At 39.5% G+C, this 12,251-nt stretch overlaps 2 protein-coding genes and 1 non-coding gene across 6 annotated transcripts in view; 2 read left to right on the top strand and 1 right to left on the bottom strand.

Moving 5' to 3' along the window:
• Positions 1-134: 134 nt before the first annotated feature.
• LOC147913032 (uncharacterized) lies at positions 135-3,385 on the top strand. 4 transcript variants are annotated; one of them, XM_087420488.1, is made up of 5 exons: positions 135-476; positions 824-970; positions 2,584-2,701; positions 2,977-3,038; positions 3,212-3,385. In XM_087420488.1, the coding sequence occupies exons 1-2, from the start codon at positions 171-173 to the stop codon at positions 905-907; spliced, it is 390 nt and encodes a 129-aa protein (XP_087276614.1). In that variant the 5' UTR covers positions 135-170; the 3' UTR covers positions 908-970; positions 2,584-2,701; positions 2,977-3,038; positions 3,212-3,385. The 4 variants fall into 4 exon arrangements, 3 of the variants coding, with proteins under 3 accessions (XP_087276614.1, XP_087276615.1, XP_087276616.1); XM_087420489.1 differs by having other exon boundaries at positions 824-941; XM_087420490.1 differs by lacking the exon at positions 824-970.
• Positions 2,810-2,898, top strand: LOC147913033 (small nucleolar RNA SNORD87). The gene has a single exon (XR_015549294.1). It is a non-coding gene; the product is annotated as a small nucleolar RNA SNORD87 (small nucleolar RNA).
• A 1,729-nt stretch (positions 3,386-5,114) lies between the features above and the next one.
• Positions 5,115-12,251, bottom strand: part of MCMDC2 (minichromosome maintenance domain containing 2) — a 38,535-nt gene continuing 31,398 nt past the window's right edge. The window contains exon 14 of the mRNA XM_004436252.3: positions 5,115-6,080. Within this exon, the coding sequence (XP_004436309.1) occupies positions 5,914-6,080 (167 nt within the window). The 3' untranslated portion in view covers positions 5,115-5,913. The remainder of the gene's footprint in view (positions 6,081-12,251) is intronic.

Consider the following 12,251-nt stretch of genomic DNA (forward strand, 5'->3'; position numbering starts at 1 on the left):
GCGGACGCTCTCGGTCCCTGCTCCGCCGCCCGGCGCGCGCTCGGCTGGAGGGGCGGGGCCAGCCCCGGAAGGGGCGGGGCCAGGCCGGAGCGCCTCAGGCCCCCGCCACCGCTTTGCTTTCCTTTCCGCGCGGCGGCCGAGGCAGGAGGGCGCTGGAGGCCGCTTGGGCGATGGGGGCTGGGCGGCGGCGCCTGCGGGCCCGTTGCCGGGCTCCTCCAGGTGGGAGTCCCGGCGGTCTGAGTTCCTCCTCTCTTTCTGCCAGGAACTCGACTTCGTGCCGCAGCCCACGCCCGCCTGGGACCTCGGCGCCCTCCGCCCTGTGGGTCGCGCGCCCCCATTCCGGTGGCCCCCGTCCCTTGCCCGGACGCAGCCAAGTGGTCGGCGCGGCCGCGAGGCCGGCCCAGGAGGCAGCCTCCCCGCCCCCGCGGTTGACGCGGCCGCGAACTTTCCGCCCAGCCGTCTGCCCAGTCGCTTCTGTGAGTAACCGCCTGGGAATCTCAGCTGACCCTTCTCTTTAGTAAACGCCGATTTCGACTGTTCGTAACTCAGAAACTAATTAAGGGCCTTTCGTGACTCACTTGGTTCCGAGGCGGCTGGCAGGTATGGCCGCTGGCTTCGTGGCCCGTTCGGACCTTCGCCGGAGCCCTTTTGTAGCCCCAGTAAAGCTGTGTGCGGCCTAGACGGTTTCAGGGTCCCCTAAACAGGCGGCTCATTTATCCGTAGTAAGGGAGCAGTTTATAAAGGGGGAAGGGATTCTCTCTTGGATTTTGAGACAGCCTTTACTTAACTGTACTTTGTGATTTGTTTTTTAAATTGTGAGCAGCACAGTGTACCTACTAACAGTGAGTCCCGGTCTCGACGCAGGAGAGCTATTTGTCGGCGTTTGTTTCTGGATCTCCCTTTGTAAATATGCTCTAAAGACGTGGCATTGGAGTTGAACAGTATGTACAGTATAGAAGGCCTTTAGGCTGTAAGTGCTTGCTATACCCTTAGATGCTTGCGTTTACATAGAGATGTGTATGTCTGGACATAAATACAGAAGAAACTGGTTAACAGCTGGGAGACTGGAAGAACATGTTGCCTTTTCAAAAACAAGTTATAAATGAATACCTCATAGATGAGACTTGATATAGTCATGTGGGGTTTTTTCCTCCCCCTAAATTTGAAATACATTGCTTCATCTAAAACAATCTTAAGTTAACTGTCAACAAGGCAAATGTGATGGCTTAAAATAGTTTATATTTGGTATTGCAATCATCCTTATTTTTGAGGCCTAAGTGGCTTGAATCCTATTTTCATTGCTAAGTGTTGGGATTTTAAAAATTTTACAAACTAAATGTCTGATAAAAATATTCATAATGCACGTAAGTCCTGAAGCATATTAAATACACGAGAGCCCACCAATCCATTTAATAACTGGAATATTACCAATACCATAGTATCTGTTTGCTTTCCTGTCCCATTCCCTTGCCTTCCATCTTGAGGTGCTTATCATCTGGGATTTTGTGTCCAGTCTCTTGTTTTATTGAAGTGGGTAGGATAGATAGCAGTTTTATTATACATTATATATCCCTACACATTCTTTTTTTTATTTTAGGCTTTACACTAATGGGACTATGCATGTAGTTGTCAATAGTTCCCATGAATCATATATTAAACTGAAATTTTCCAAGTTGGAATTATTCATAACCAATACTTTGTCTTCCTCATATTGATTATGTGAAATATTTTAGCATTTCAAGACTTGAAAATGATAAATTGTTTTGCAGGGTCTAACATTTGATATGTCTTCATAAATCATTTTCAGTAGCTGCCTGGTTCAATGACTTATTCTCCTGGGGTGCTGTAGGACATGATCTGTGGCCCTGGCCATGCCCTTTGCAATACCTAAATGTGCTTTCAGGCAACTTGGGACAGTCCTTCTACAGGACTGTGTCGAATAATGATGCCAACATAATGTATCTCCGCTCTAAAACTATTAGATTTGCCATTGTAATGCTTTTAGCTGGAGGTCTGCACACTTGTTCTTTTATATATCTAACCTTTAACCTGGCTCATACCTCATCCTTGTCAAGCTCTGAGACGGAAAAGCAATGACTGGATACTCATTAGGACCATAGCATGTCTTAAAATCAATACTGCCACAGTAAAGAACATCATAAATATATTCACCATTTTTCCTGCACCCTGCACATGCTAATGAATCCATTTCCAGCTTAGAAAGATCATTTATGGAATTATTAGGGTCTAATCAGTCAAAAGGACTAACACATACTCAAATCATTATAAATAGTTTAAATTGGGGGGTTATCAGTTTTGACTACCAAAAAAGTAGAATTAAGCAGCAATTGCATTCTTTGTTCCATTAGAGATGTGTTAAACAAATAGAAAATTACTCCACTATATAGTCTCAATGTTAGTTTTAAAAGTTGGTTGGGAGCCAGGAAGATTGCAAATGTTGTTATGTTTATGGTTCATGATAAGAATGAAAAAAAATCTTATTGGACCATTCCTACAGATGAGATGCCAAACAAACAGATGCAAGTACAAATGAAAATTCACAATGAAATATTTAATTTCCAGGTGCAGCAGAGCCTGTGAGCTTTGAAGATGAATGACGGTTGTGATAAATGTTTTCCAAAAACTTGTCATAGAGGGTGGCTCTGAAAAAACCACTAGGAGCACAACTGCATGTAACAAGGTACCAAAAATCAATGTTCAATTGTGTGCTTTTTTTTAATGTATTTGTGGTATTGTTTTTGAAAAGCAGTACCAAAAATTAATGTTTTTGACATAGATGGGTTTAATAACTGGCACAATGATGACTAAAATTACTTTTTGCCGTTTACCCAGCTGAGGGTTTCTTTGAAGACATAATTTTGAGACTGAGATGCCAGTAATCTATATTATGTGAATTACTCAAATATAATGCAGTTTTTTAATTAAAATGGGTGAAATGTTCTTTTTGGTGTACAGGTAGCTGCAGATGAGTGTTCAAGTCTTTAGCTCTGCTGTTTAAAAATTCTTCATTATCTCAAGTAAGTAATTATGATTTGTCAAGCAACCACATCTATTGATAATTCATAATATCTGATAAACTCCAAAGGGCTGGGGCCATTTCCTGTTAAAGTTGCCTTTGTTTGTCAGGGGTATGATTTTGAGTTTGAGTATGGAATGATTTTCACTGTTGGTTTCTGTTTGTTTTTCTGAGGTATGGCATACAACATTTTGGAAGGTAAAATGAAGAATTGGTCAAGAAGACATGAATTGAAGCAAATGATGAAAATATTTTATTTAACATTGATCATTTCACAATAAATTATGTAGAAAAATAAATGTTTGAATACCTTTAATTGCTGGGCAATAAAGTCTTTTCTTTAAAATATATCAAGTCTTGAAACAATTCCATTCTCATAGTCACTAGTCAGACTTTTTTTTTTATAATTTTATGTATTTATTTTTTTTCCCCCAAAGCCCCAGTAGATAGTTGTATGTCATAGCTGCACATCCTTCTAGTTGCTGCATGTGGGACGTGGCCTTAGCATGGCCAGAGAAGCGGTGCGTCGGTGTGCACCCGGGATCCGAACCTGGGCCGCCAGCAGCAGAGCACTCGCACTTAACCACTAAGCCACAGGGCTGGCCCCAGACTTGTTTTTAACATACTTTAGGGATAGTATGTTCTTATCAACAACTAGTTTATTTGTGGATAATGATTCTCTTTGAGGTGGCAGGTGGCAGGCAGCTGGGGAGCAATTTCTAGTACCTCCAGTTCTCATACCCTTGCCTGCTGTAGGGGATTTCTGGACAGGCCTTAATCACTACATGTTAGATGACTATGTGGGCCCACCCTTTAGAACCTACTATTGGACCTGAAAAACAAGTAGTTGGAATCTTCTAAATTCCTTAATGAACTGCCCTTTATAAGTCAAGGTTTCACCTGTGATGTACGTATTTTGTGTAAATTTTAAATTTTTATTCTTAATTTGCTTTTACCTTTGTGAACCAAATCCTAATCCTAGTACAAGTAATAACAATAAGTCCAGTCTGTCCAGGACTTGAGAATTTATAAGAATTCTAAAACGGAACTGAATTCTTACCTGGGTGAAGACTTAGCTACATCTTCCTTTTCCCCTGTTGAGTCCTTGCTTTTATCAGGGTTATAATTTCAATTTATTAAGTCAAACGGTATAAAACGTGTACAGCAACATCTCTAGTCACTTCCCATTAGAGGCAACACTTGAAAACCATTTTCCCCTGTTTGATATTGGTCCTCTTGTTTCACCAACAGAACCTTAATGCTTCACAATTGTAAAATGGAGGCCATTTTATGGATCCTAGTTTTATTAAATAGAAATTTTTTGCCTTCGTTCCATAAGAACCAGAAAAATATGAAATATATAAGAAGCCACAAAATAAGGTCTTAACTAACTACAGAATTGTAATATGGAAATATTTTGTTTTTAAAAACTAGTTTTGCTTTTTTTTTTTTAAAGATTTTATTTATTTTATTTTTTCCCCCCAAAGCCCCAGTGGATAGTTGTGTGTCGTAGCTGCACATCCTTCTAGTTGCTGTATGTGGGACTCGGCCTCAGGATGAACGGAGAAGTGGTGCCTCGATGCGCACCCGGGATCCGAACCCGGGCCGCCAGCATCGCAGCGCGCGCACTTAACCACCAAGCCACAGGGCCGGCCCTAGTTTTGCTTTCTGAAAGCTAATACTATATATAGTCTCTGGCACTAGTGGATATTCAATAAATATTGTTGAATGAATGACTAGGAAATAGTAAATGGCTTGTTGAAGTCCTATAGAGTGAGCTGTCCATGAAGCTCTGTGAAGTAACAATTTCTGGTAGGGTGGTAGTGTCTTGGTTAATAAGGTGGCAATTTTGTCATGACATTTTCCTTTTAGTGAGTCAAGTTATCTCTTGTTAAAGCTTTGAAAAGTGAAAGCAAGGATTTTGGGGATTTTACAAGGTAAGTATATTATTCTCATGGTGTCCCTACCTTTTCAGAACAGATACCTTCCCTCCAAAAATGAAGACTGGGATTGCGAATTGGTTTCTTGGCCTTTTGGTACCTTGTAACCAGTTAGGTTTAAAGAGCTAATCACTGCTCCTTAATTTGATGTAAATTTTTTTCTGTTTAACCTGGCTTATAAAAAATGGAAAATTTCCAAAGCTTTTTCTGACTCCTAAAACAATATATATTTATATAATGGACATATCAATATCTAGTAAAGCATGAAAAGTACTAAATTTGAGGCTGCTGGTTATAAAAACTGCTGTTATTGGGGCTGGCCCCATGGCATAGCGATTAGGTGCGTGCGCTCCGCTGCTGGCACCCTGGGTTTGGATCCCGGGCACGCACCAACGCACCGCTTGTCAGGCCATGCTGTGGCAGCGTCCCATATAAAGTGGAGATAGAGATGTTAGCTCAGGGCTAATCTTCCTCACCAAAAAAAAAAAAAATTGCTGTTACTCATTAATTTGTCAAGTTCACAAGTGCAGAAAAAAATGGTTTAAAGTAATTTGTAGGTAAATATTCTCAAAGTGTTATTGCCACCTTGTGACAAATGGAGGGAACCACATAAAAGTTACCAATTACCATTTTTTACGTTGCTTGATTTGCAACATTCTTTATATTTTTATCTGTTGACCACTGGTATACTGGGCTAACCAGAAGGTTTTTTTCATAGGATTCTCCTAAGTTTTAAATTTCTGCTATTGGCTTTGAGATTTGGATTAGTGTTTATCCCATTAGCAACTTATTTGAAGAGATTATATTTTATATTTTTTAACACGGCATTCTAATGTACTCCTATACACAGTATTACTGGAAGCATTACTTCAAAATCACTCACACTTTTTTCCACTGCTTAAGTAGAAATGAAGTAAAAAATTTTCCTCGGATTGCCTATTCATCACTAGTGAAAATAGCTGTCCCAGGTCCGTATGTGGCAATAAACTGTTGGAGCTGTTGTTGGTACTGAGTTAGATACATATCCCTTTGCTCTAAATTTTCTTCATTATACAGTTCAAATGGAAATACTGCATTTGGAGCAACACAAAATACAGTGGCACCTAAGTGAAGAAGGAAAAAAATGTAAATGAGACATATTCCTTGAAATGCTAAATAGGAAATAACATTTTCAACAAAATATTCTAGTGAAAGTTTTAAAATTAAGTTCTGACCTACTTAATAGAGTATTTCAATAATCATTTAAATCTGACTTTTCTTTTTTGTGTTGAGACCCAGGAAGTAGGTTCAGTAAATGAACAAATGGGTACCAGGCCCAATGGAAGAAACATGTTGATGTTCACATTTTAAAGTTTGAAAACTAGAAATTTATCATCTATTGAAATAGTCTTACAGTTTTGAAGCTAAATAGTGTCAGGAGGTGGAAGAAGTAGGGAAAGAAGGTATTGGAAGGTAGAGAAACACTAATCTTATTTTATAAAGGTTAAGTGGAATGTTATAAACCAATGTTACTGCAATAAACAAAAAATTAAAAAAAATAAAAAGAAAAAAGAAAAAAAAAGGTTAAGTGGGTGATCGAAGATAAAGACGTACATTTCTCGATTATTAAAAACCATTAACATAAAGACAAACATAAACCTATGGAATAGAATAGAGAGCCCAGAAATAACCTCTTGCATGTGTAGTTAAATGATTTTTGACAAGGGTGCCAAGACCATTCAATGGGGAAAGGACAATCTTGCCAACAAATGGTGCTAGGAAAATAATATCCACGTGCAAGAGAATGAAGTTGGTCCCTTCCTTTACATCGTATACAAAAATGAACTCAATAAATCAAAGACCTCAATGTAAGAACTAAAACTGTAAAACCCTTAGTTAAAAACAGTGGGGAAATGCTTCATGACATTGGACTTAGCAATTTCTAGAATATGGTAACAAAAGAAAATAAATTAGATCACATCAAAATTAAAAATTTTGGGGGGCTGGCCCAATGGCGTAGTGGTTAAGTTCACGTGCTCTGCTTCAGTGGCCTGGGGTTCGTGGGTTCGGATCCTGGACATGGACCTATACACCACTCATCAAGCCATGCTGTGGAGGCATCCCATATACAAAATAGAGGAAGATGGGCAGAGATGTTAGCTCAGGGCCAATCTTCCTCAGCAAAAAAGAGGAAGATTGGCAACGGATGTCAGCTCATGGCCAAGCTACCTCACAAAAAAAATTGAAAATTTTTGTGCATCAAAAGATACAATCAACAGGGCCGGCCCTGTGGCTTGGCAGTTGGGTGCCCGCGCTCCGCTGCTGGCAGCCCAGGTTCGGATCGCGGGCGTGCACCGACGCACCGCTTCTCCGGCCATGCTGGGGCCACGGCCCGCATGCAGCGAATGGAGGGATGTGCAGCTGTGACGTGCAGCTGTCTACTGGGGCTTTGGGGAAAGAAAGAGGGGAGGAGGATTGGTGATGGATGTTGGCTCGGGGCTGGTCTTCCTCAGCAAAAAGGGGAGGATTGGCATGGATGTTGGCTCAGGGCTGATCTTCCTCACAAAAAAATAAATAAATAAAAGATTAAAAAAAAAATAAAGATACAATCAACAGAGTGAAAAGGCAACCCATGGAATGGGAGAAAATATTTGCAAATCATATATCTGATAGGGGGTCTACAATTCAACAAGCCGATTAAAAAATGGGCAAAAGACAGACATTTCTCCAAAGAGGATAACACAAATGGCCAATAGGCACATGAAAAGATGCTCAACATTACTAATCATTAGAAAAATTCAAATCAAAACCACAATGAGATACCACCTCATACCCCTAAGGATGGTTACTATCAAAAACAAAACAAGAAAAGTGTTGGCTAGGATGTGGAGAAATTGGAACCCCTGTGCACAGTTGGTGGGAATATAAAATGGTGCAACCCCTATGGAAAACAAGATGGAGGTTCAACAAAAAATTAAACAGAATTAACCATATAATCCAGCAATTTCACTTCTGGGTATATACTCAAAATAATTGAAAGCAAGATCTCACAGAGATATTTGTACACTCATGTTCATAGCAGCATTAGTCACAATGGCCAAAGGAAGAAACAACCTAAGTGGCCATTGGTGGATGAATAGATAAACAAAATGTGGTATATACACACAATGGAGGAAATTCTGATGCATGCTACAACATGGGTGAACCTTGAGGACATTATACTAAGTGAAATAAGCCAGACAAAACAGGACCAATATATGATTCCACTTATATGAGGTACCTAAAGAAGTCAGATTCATAGAGATAGAAAGTGGAATGGTGGTTGCCAGGGGCTGGGGGAGGGAGAAATGGGGAGTTATTGTTTAATGGGTACGGAGTTTCAGTTTGGGAAAATGAAAAGGTTATGGAGATGGACGGTGGCAACAATGTGAACGTACTTAACATCACTGACGGTGCACTTAAAAATAGTTAAGATGGTAAATTTTATGTTATGTATATTTTACCACAATTAAAAAAAACAAAACCCTTGACTATTACTGTAGGAGTTAAGCTCTTAAATTCTGTTTCACTGATTGATCATTGAATGATTACCTAAACATAAGTGGCCAGGAGTACAACTGCTACCCATGCAGACAGTGCCTACCTTCCTAGAGCTGTCTGTTATCAGTAAACACTTACATAGCCTCAGACTTCTATGACTGCTCCCCTTACTGCTTTACCTTTCCTGAAACCTTGCCATCCCTGAGAACACTGCTTTCCTTGTGGCTCTCTAAAGTGAAGCTGTTTTTTCTCAAACACTCCACATACCTTAGTGTCACAAGAAAGAGTCAGAACCTAATTTGCTGCCCCTTGCTGCTTCCTGACCATTCTTGCCCCTGCTTTCCTCTTGATTAAAAATCTTTCCTCCATTGCCCAGTGCCATCTGTACTTGATCACCCTTTCCCCTTCCACAGTGAAGTCAACAACCAGCTCTCAGCCCTTGGCTCACAATCTTCCTCTCTTCCCTAATACCTGCCATTCAGTGATTTCCAAGTGAATGATCCATTTAACTCCCGACCTCCCTGTGTCCTGACTGTGTCCTGACCTTTTTCCCTCTACCTCCACCACACATTCCCAAGGTCACAGGAAACGTATCACCAGATATCACTCAAAACCATGAGTTCAAATGTCCTGCTCCCCTACACTACTTCCTATGCTTCAACTTCCAGGTCTTCTATCTCAGAGATCTCCAATCTGCTTCCTTCAATTCTCTTCCCTCTTTAACCAATTTAAGAGTCCCTCCCTTGCCAATCCCCCAACTCCCTTGTGCCTCTGCAACACTCCAACCTGGAATCAGGCATGGATGCTTGGCGGAAAATCATGTAACTGGTATTTCTTGATTTCACTTTAAACAAATCACCTCAAATGGGAACTTGCACTGTCTGACAACCCTGTTGGGTTTCTCTAGCTCACTTGCTCTTCTATCCTCCACAATGACTATTATATTTCATTCTTCTCTCCTCAAACCTTTTGTTTTTAGCTGATGACCTTGTGCAGAGTATATGACCAAATCTACAGGCCTACTTGATTCTGTATCCTTTGTCTTCCCTCCTAAAAAATGAAGTGACTTTTCTATCAGAGGCCAATACCTTCATATGTGCTCTGGATCCCACCCCCTCTCACCTTTTTAAGGACATCATTCCTTTGATCTTCCCCTATTTCTGTAGTATCATTAGTTCACTCTCTATTGCACATCATTTGGTCTATTATCTTCTATCTTTTTAAAAAAATCCATTCCTGGACCACACATCCTTTTCCAGCTAATACCTTATTTCTTTCCTCATCTTCATAGTCTAACATCTCAAAGTGGTCTGTGTGTGCTATCTCCATATCCTCACTTCCTACCCCACTGAAATCCCCACTCCTTCAAAATAGCTCTAATCATGGCCACCTACAACCTTTAGATTGCCAAATCTAATCTTACTCAGTCTCAGTAGCACGTGATACAGCTCACTACTCCTCTCCCTTCTTGAAACACTCTCTTTTTTTGGCTTCTATAACACCACACTTGATTTTCTTTGTACATTCTAACTGGTGCTTCTCAGTCTCTTTTGTTAGTTCTTGCTCCTCAACCCCATTTCTGAATATTGCAATTCTTCAAGAGAAGTCCTGGAGTTCTCTGTATAGTTTTTCTCTAGGTGACTTCATCCATTCCCTGGCTTTGAGTACCATCTCTGTGCTGATGATTCCTAAATTATATTTCTAGGTTAGAATTCTCTTCTAAATTCCAGATTCTTATATCTGTCTATTGATATCTCTGTAGGATGTCTCAAACTTATATCTATAATTTGATTTTTCTCCCAGGCATTTTTCTCTTTCTTTCCAGTCTTGGTAAATAGCACCATGATCCACTCAGTTGCTCAAGGTAAAAACCTGGGAGTTTTCTTTAATCCCTTCCTCTCTCCCCTGCCCCAACTCCTAAATCCAGTTCATGAGCACAAACTCTTGGTTTTTGCATCCAAGAAAAATATCCCTGAGTAGAGATCATTTTCCTGCTATGTTTAAAGTAACACTTAAGGAGCTCTTAGCATTATTTTGCTTAAGACTTAAAAATCAATATACCTAACTGAAATTTATTATGGAAAAAAAAGTAACTAAAGGAAAAAAAAAATCTTCACATAGTTTTATTTCCCTCAACAAACGCTTTCTTAAATGCTTCAAGAAAGTCTTGACAAGGGCCGGCCCCGTGGCTTAGCGGTTAAGTGTGCGCGCTCCGCTGCTGGCGGCCCGGGTTTGGATCCCGGGCACGCACCGACGCACCGCTTCTCCAGCCACGCTGAGGCCGCGTCCCACATACAGCAACTGGAAGGATGTGCAGCTGTGACATACAACTATCTACTGGGGCTTTGGGGGAAAAAAATAAATAAATAAAATTATATAAAAAAAAAAAAAGAAAGTCTTGACAAAATAGTTACCAAGTGAAAACAGCCATAATCTACCACAGGAGTCCTTAATATTATAATACCATAGTGGTTTGGTTTTTTTTTTTTGTGAGGAAGACTAGCCCTGAGCTAACACCTGTTGCCAATCCTCCTCTTTTTTGCTGAGGAAGATTGGCACTGGGCTAACATCCGTGCCATCTTCCTCTACTTTATATGGGACGCCTGCCACAGCATGGCTTGATGAGCGGCGCATAGGTCCGCGGCCAGGATCCGAACCTGCGAACCCTGGCTGCCACAAGCGAAGCATGCAAACTTAACCACTACAACACCGGGCCAGCCTCCTATAATAGTTTTTAAATTCAAAGACACACATTTTTGTCTTCTTACGGAATCCTAGTTGTATCTTAACAATTTTGATGGCATGTCATAGTAAAATTGGCAGCATTTTTTCTTCATGGTACATAAAATAATGTGTCTTATTTTTTCAAGTATGTTTTTAAATATAGAATAAGAGAAGAATGTAAAGTTAAAGCAAATTAAAAATAAAAACATTTATATATCCTTCCTCTTATTTAGCATTGGCTAGGAACCAGTGTTTTTCTCTTGGTTAATAAAACTAATTCAGGATAATAATTAACCTTTTATGGGGGTCATGAAACTCTAAGACATACTTGATAAAACTTATGATTCATCTCCCTAAGCAAAAAGGTATAAAGCATATACATACACAAATTTACATATAATTTAGGAATTCACAAGCCCCTACAACTCTCTAAGTATCCATGGATCCTAGGTTAAGAATGCTTGATTTAGATAATTATAGAACAAAGTTGTAATGTTCTAATGGATCTTTGTGAAAAGTTATTACAATATAAATTGAGTTTAAAGCAAATTTAAGCACAAAACATACACACGCAGAAAAATCAGCATTAATACATCCTTTAAGTCCCAGCATTGGAACCAAAGTTTGGTTTGAAGGATGGTATATCTCGTCAAAATTAATCTCATCTAACATGATGAAGAACTTTGTGAGATTAAGTCTCTTTACTCTTACCTTAAGAGCTCTTTTATGTTTTTATTAGCAAAACCATAATAAGCCCCATTCATTTCAAATAATTAAATGCTATAGTCATAGTATTATAATTAGCAATTGAGAGAAGGTGGTGATGCAAGGTAATCACATTTTCTTTGCTTATCTGCCTAACTCCACTGAGGGACTGCTTGACAAATGTTTCATGTTATTTTAAAAGGAAGATAAATGTATTATTCTTTAAAATAATATTTAAAATATATGTAACATTTTAATTTAACAGACTAAGAATATTTGAGTTTAAATATAATTATTTGTAGTGATCATTAATAATTTAATAGATT

Source organism: Ceratotherium simum, chromosome 31 (assembly GCF_057802395.1).
Source record: "Ceratotherium simum simum isolate JZ-2026a chromosome 31, ASM5780239v1, whole genome shotgun sequence".
Lineage (NCBI taxonomy): Eukaryota > Metazoa > Chordata > Mammalia > Perissodactyla > Rhinocerotidae > Ceratotherium > Ceratotherium simum.

What these genes read in the sequence shown, in the direction of transcription:
- LOC147913032 (XM_087420488.1), top strand. Translation starts at nt 171, where the DNA reads ATGGGGGCTGGGCGGCGGCGCCTGCGGGCCCGTTGCCGGGCTCCTCCA. An exon ending in CCGTCTGCCCAGTCGCTTCT is followed by an intron (nt 477 to 823) that starts GTGAGTAACCGC and finishes AATTGTGAGCAG; the next exon opens with CACAGTGTACCTACTAACAG.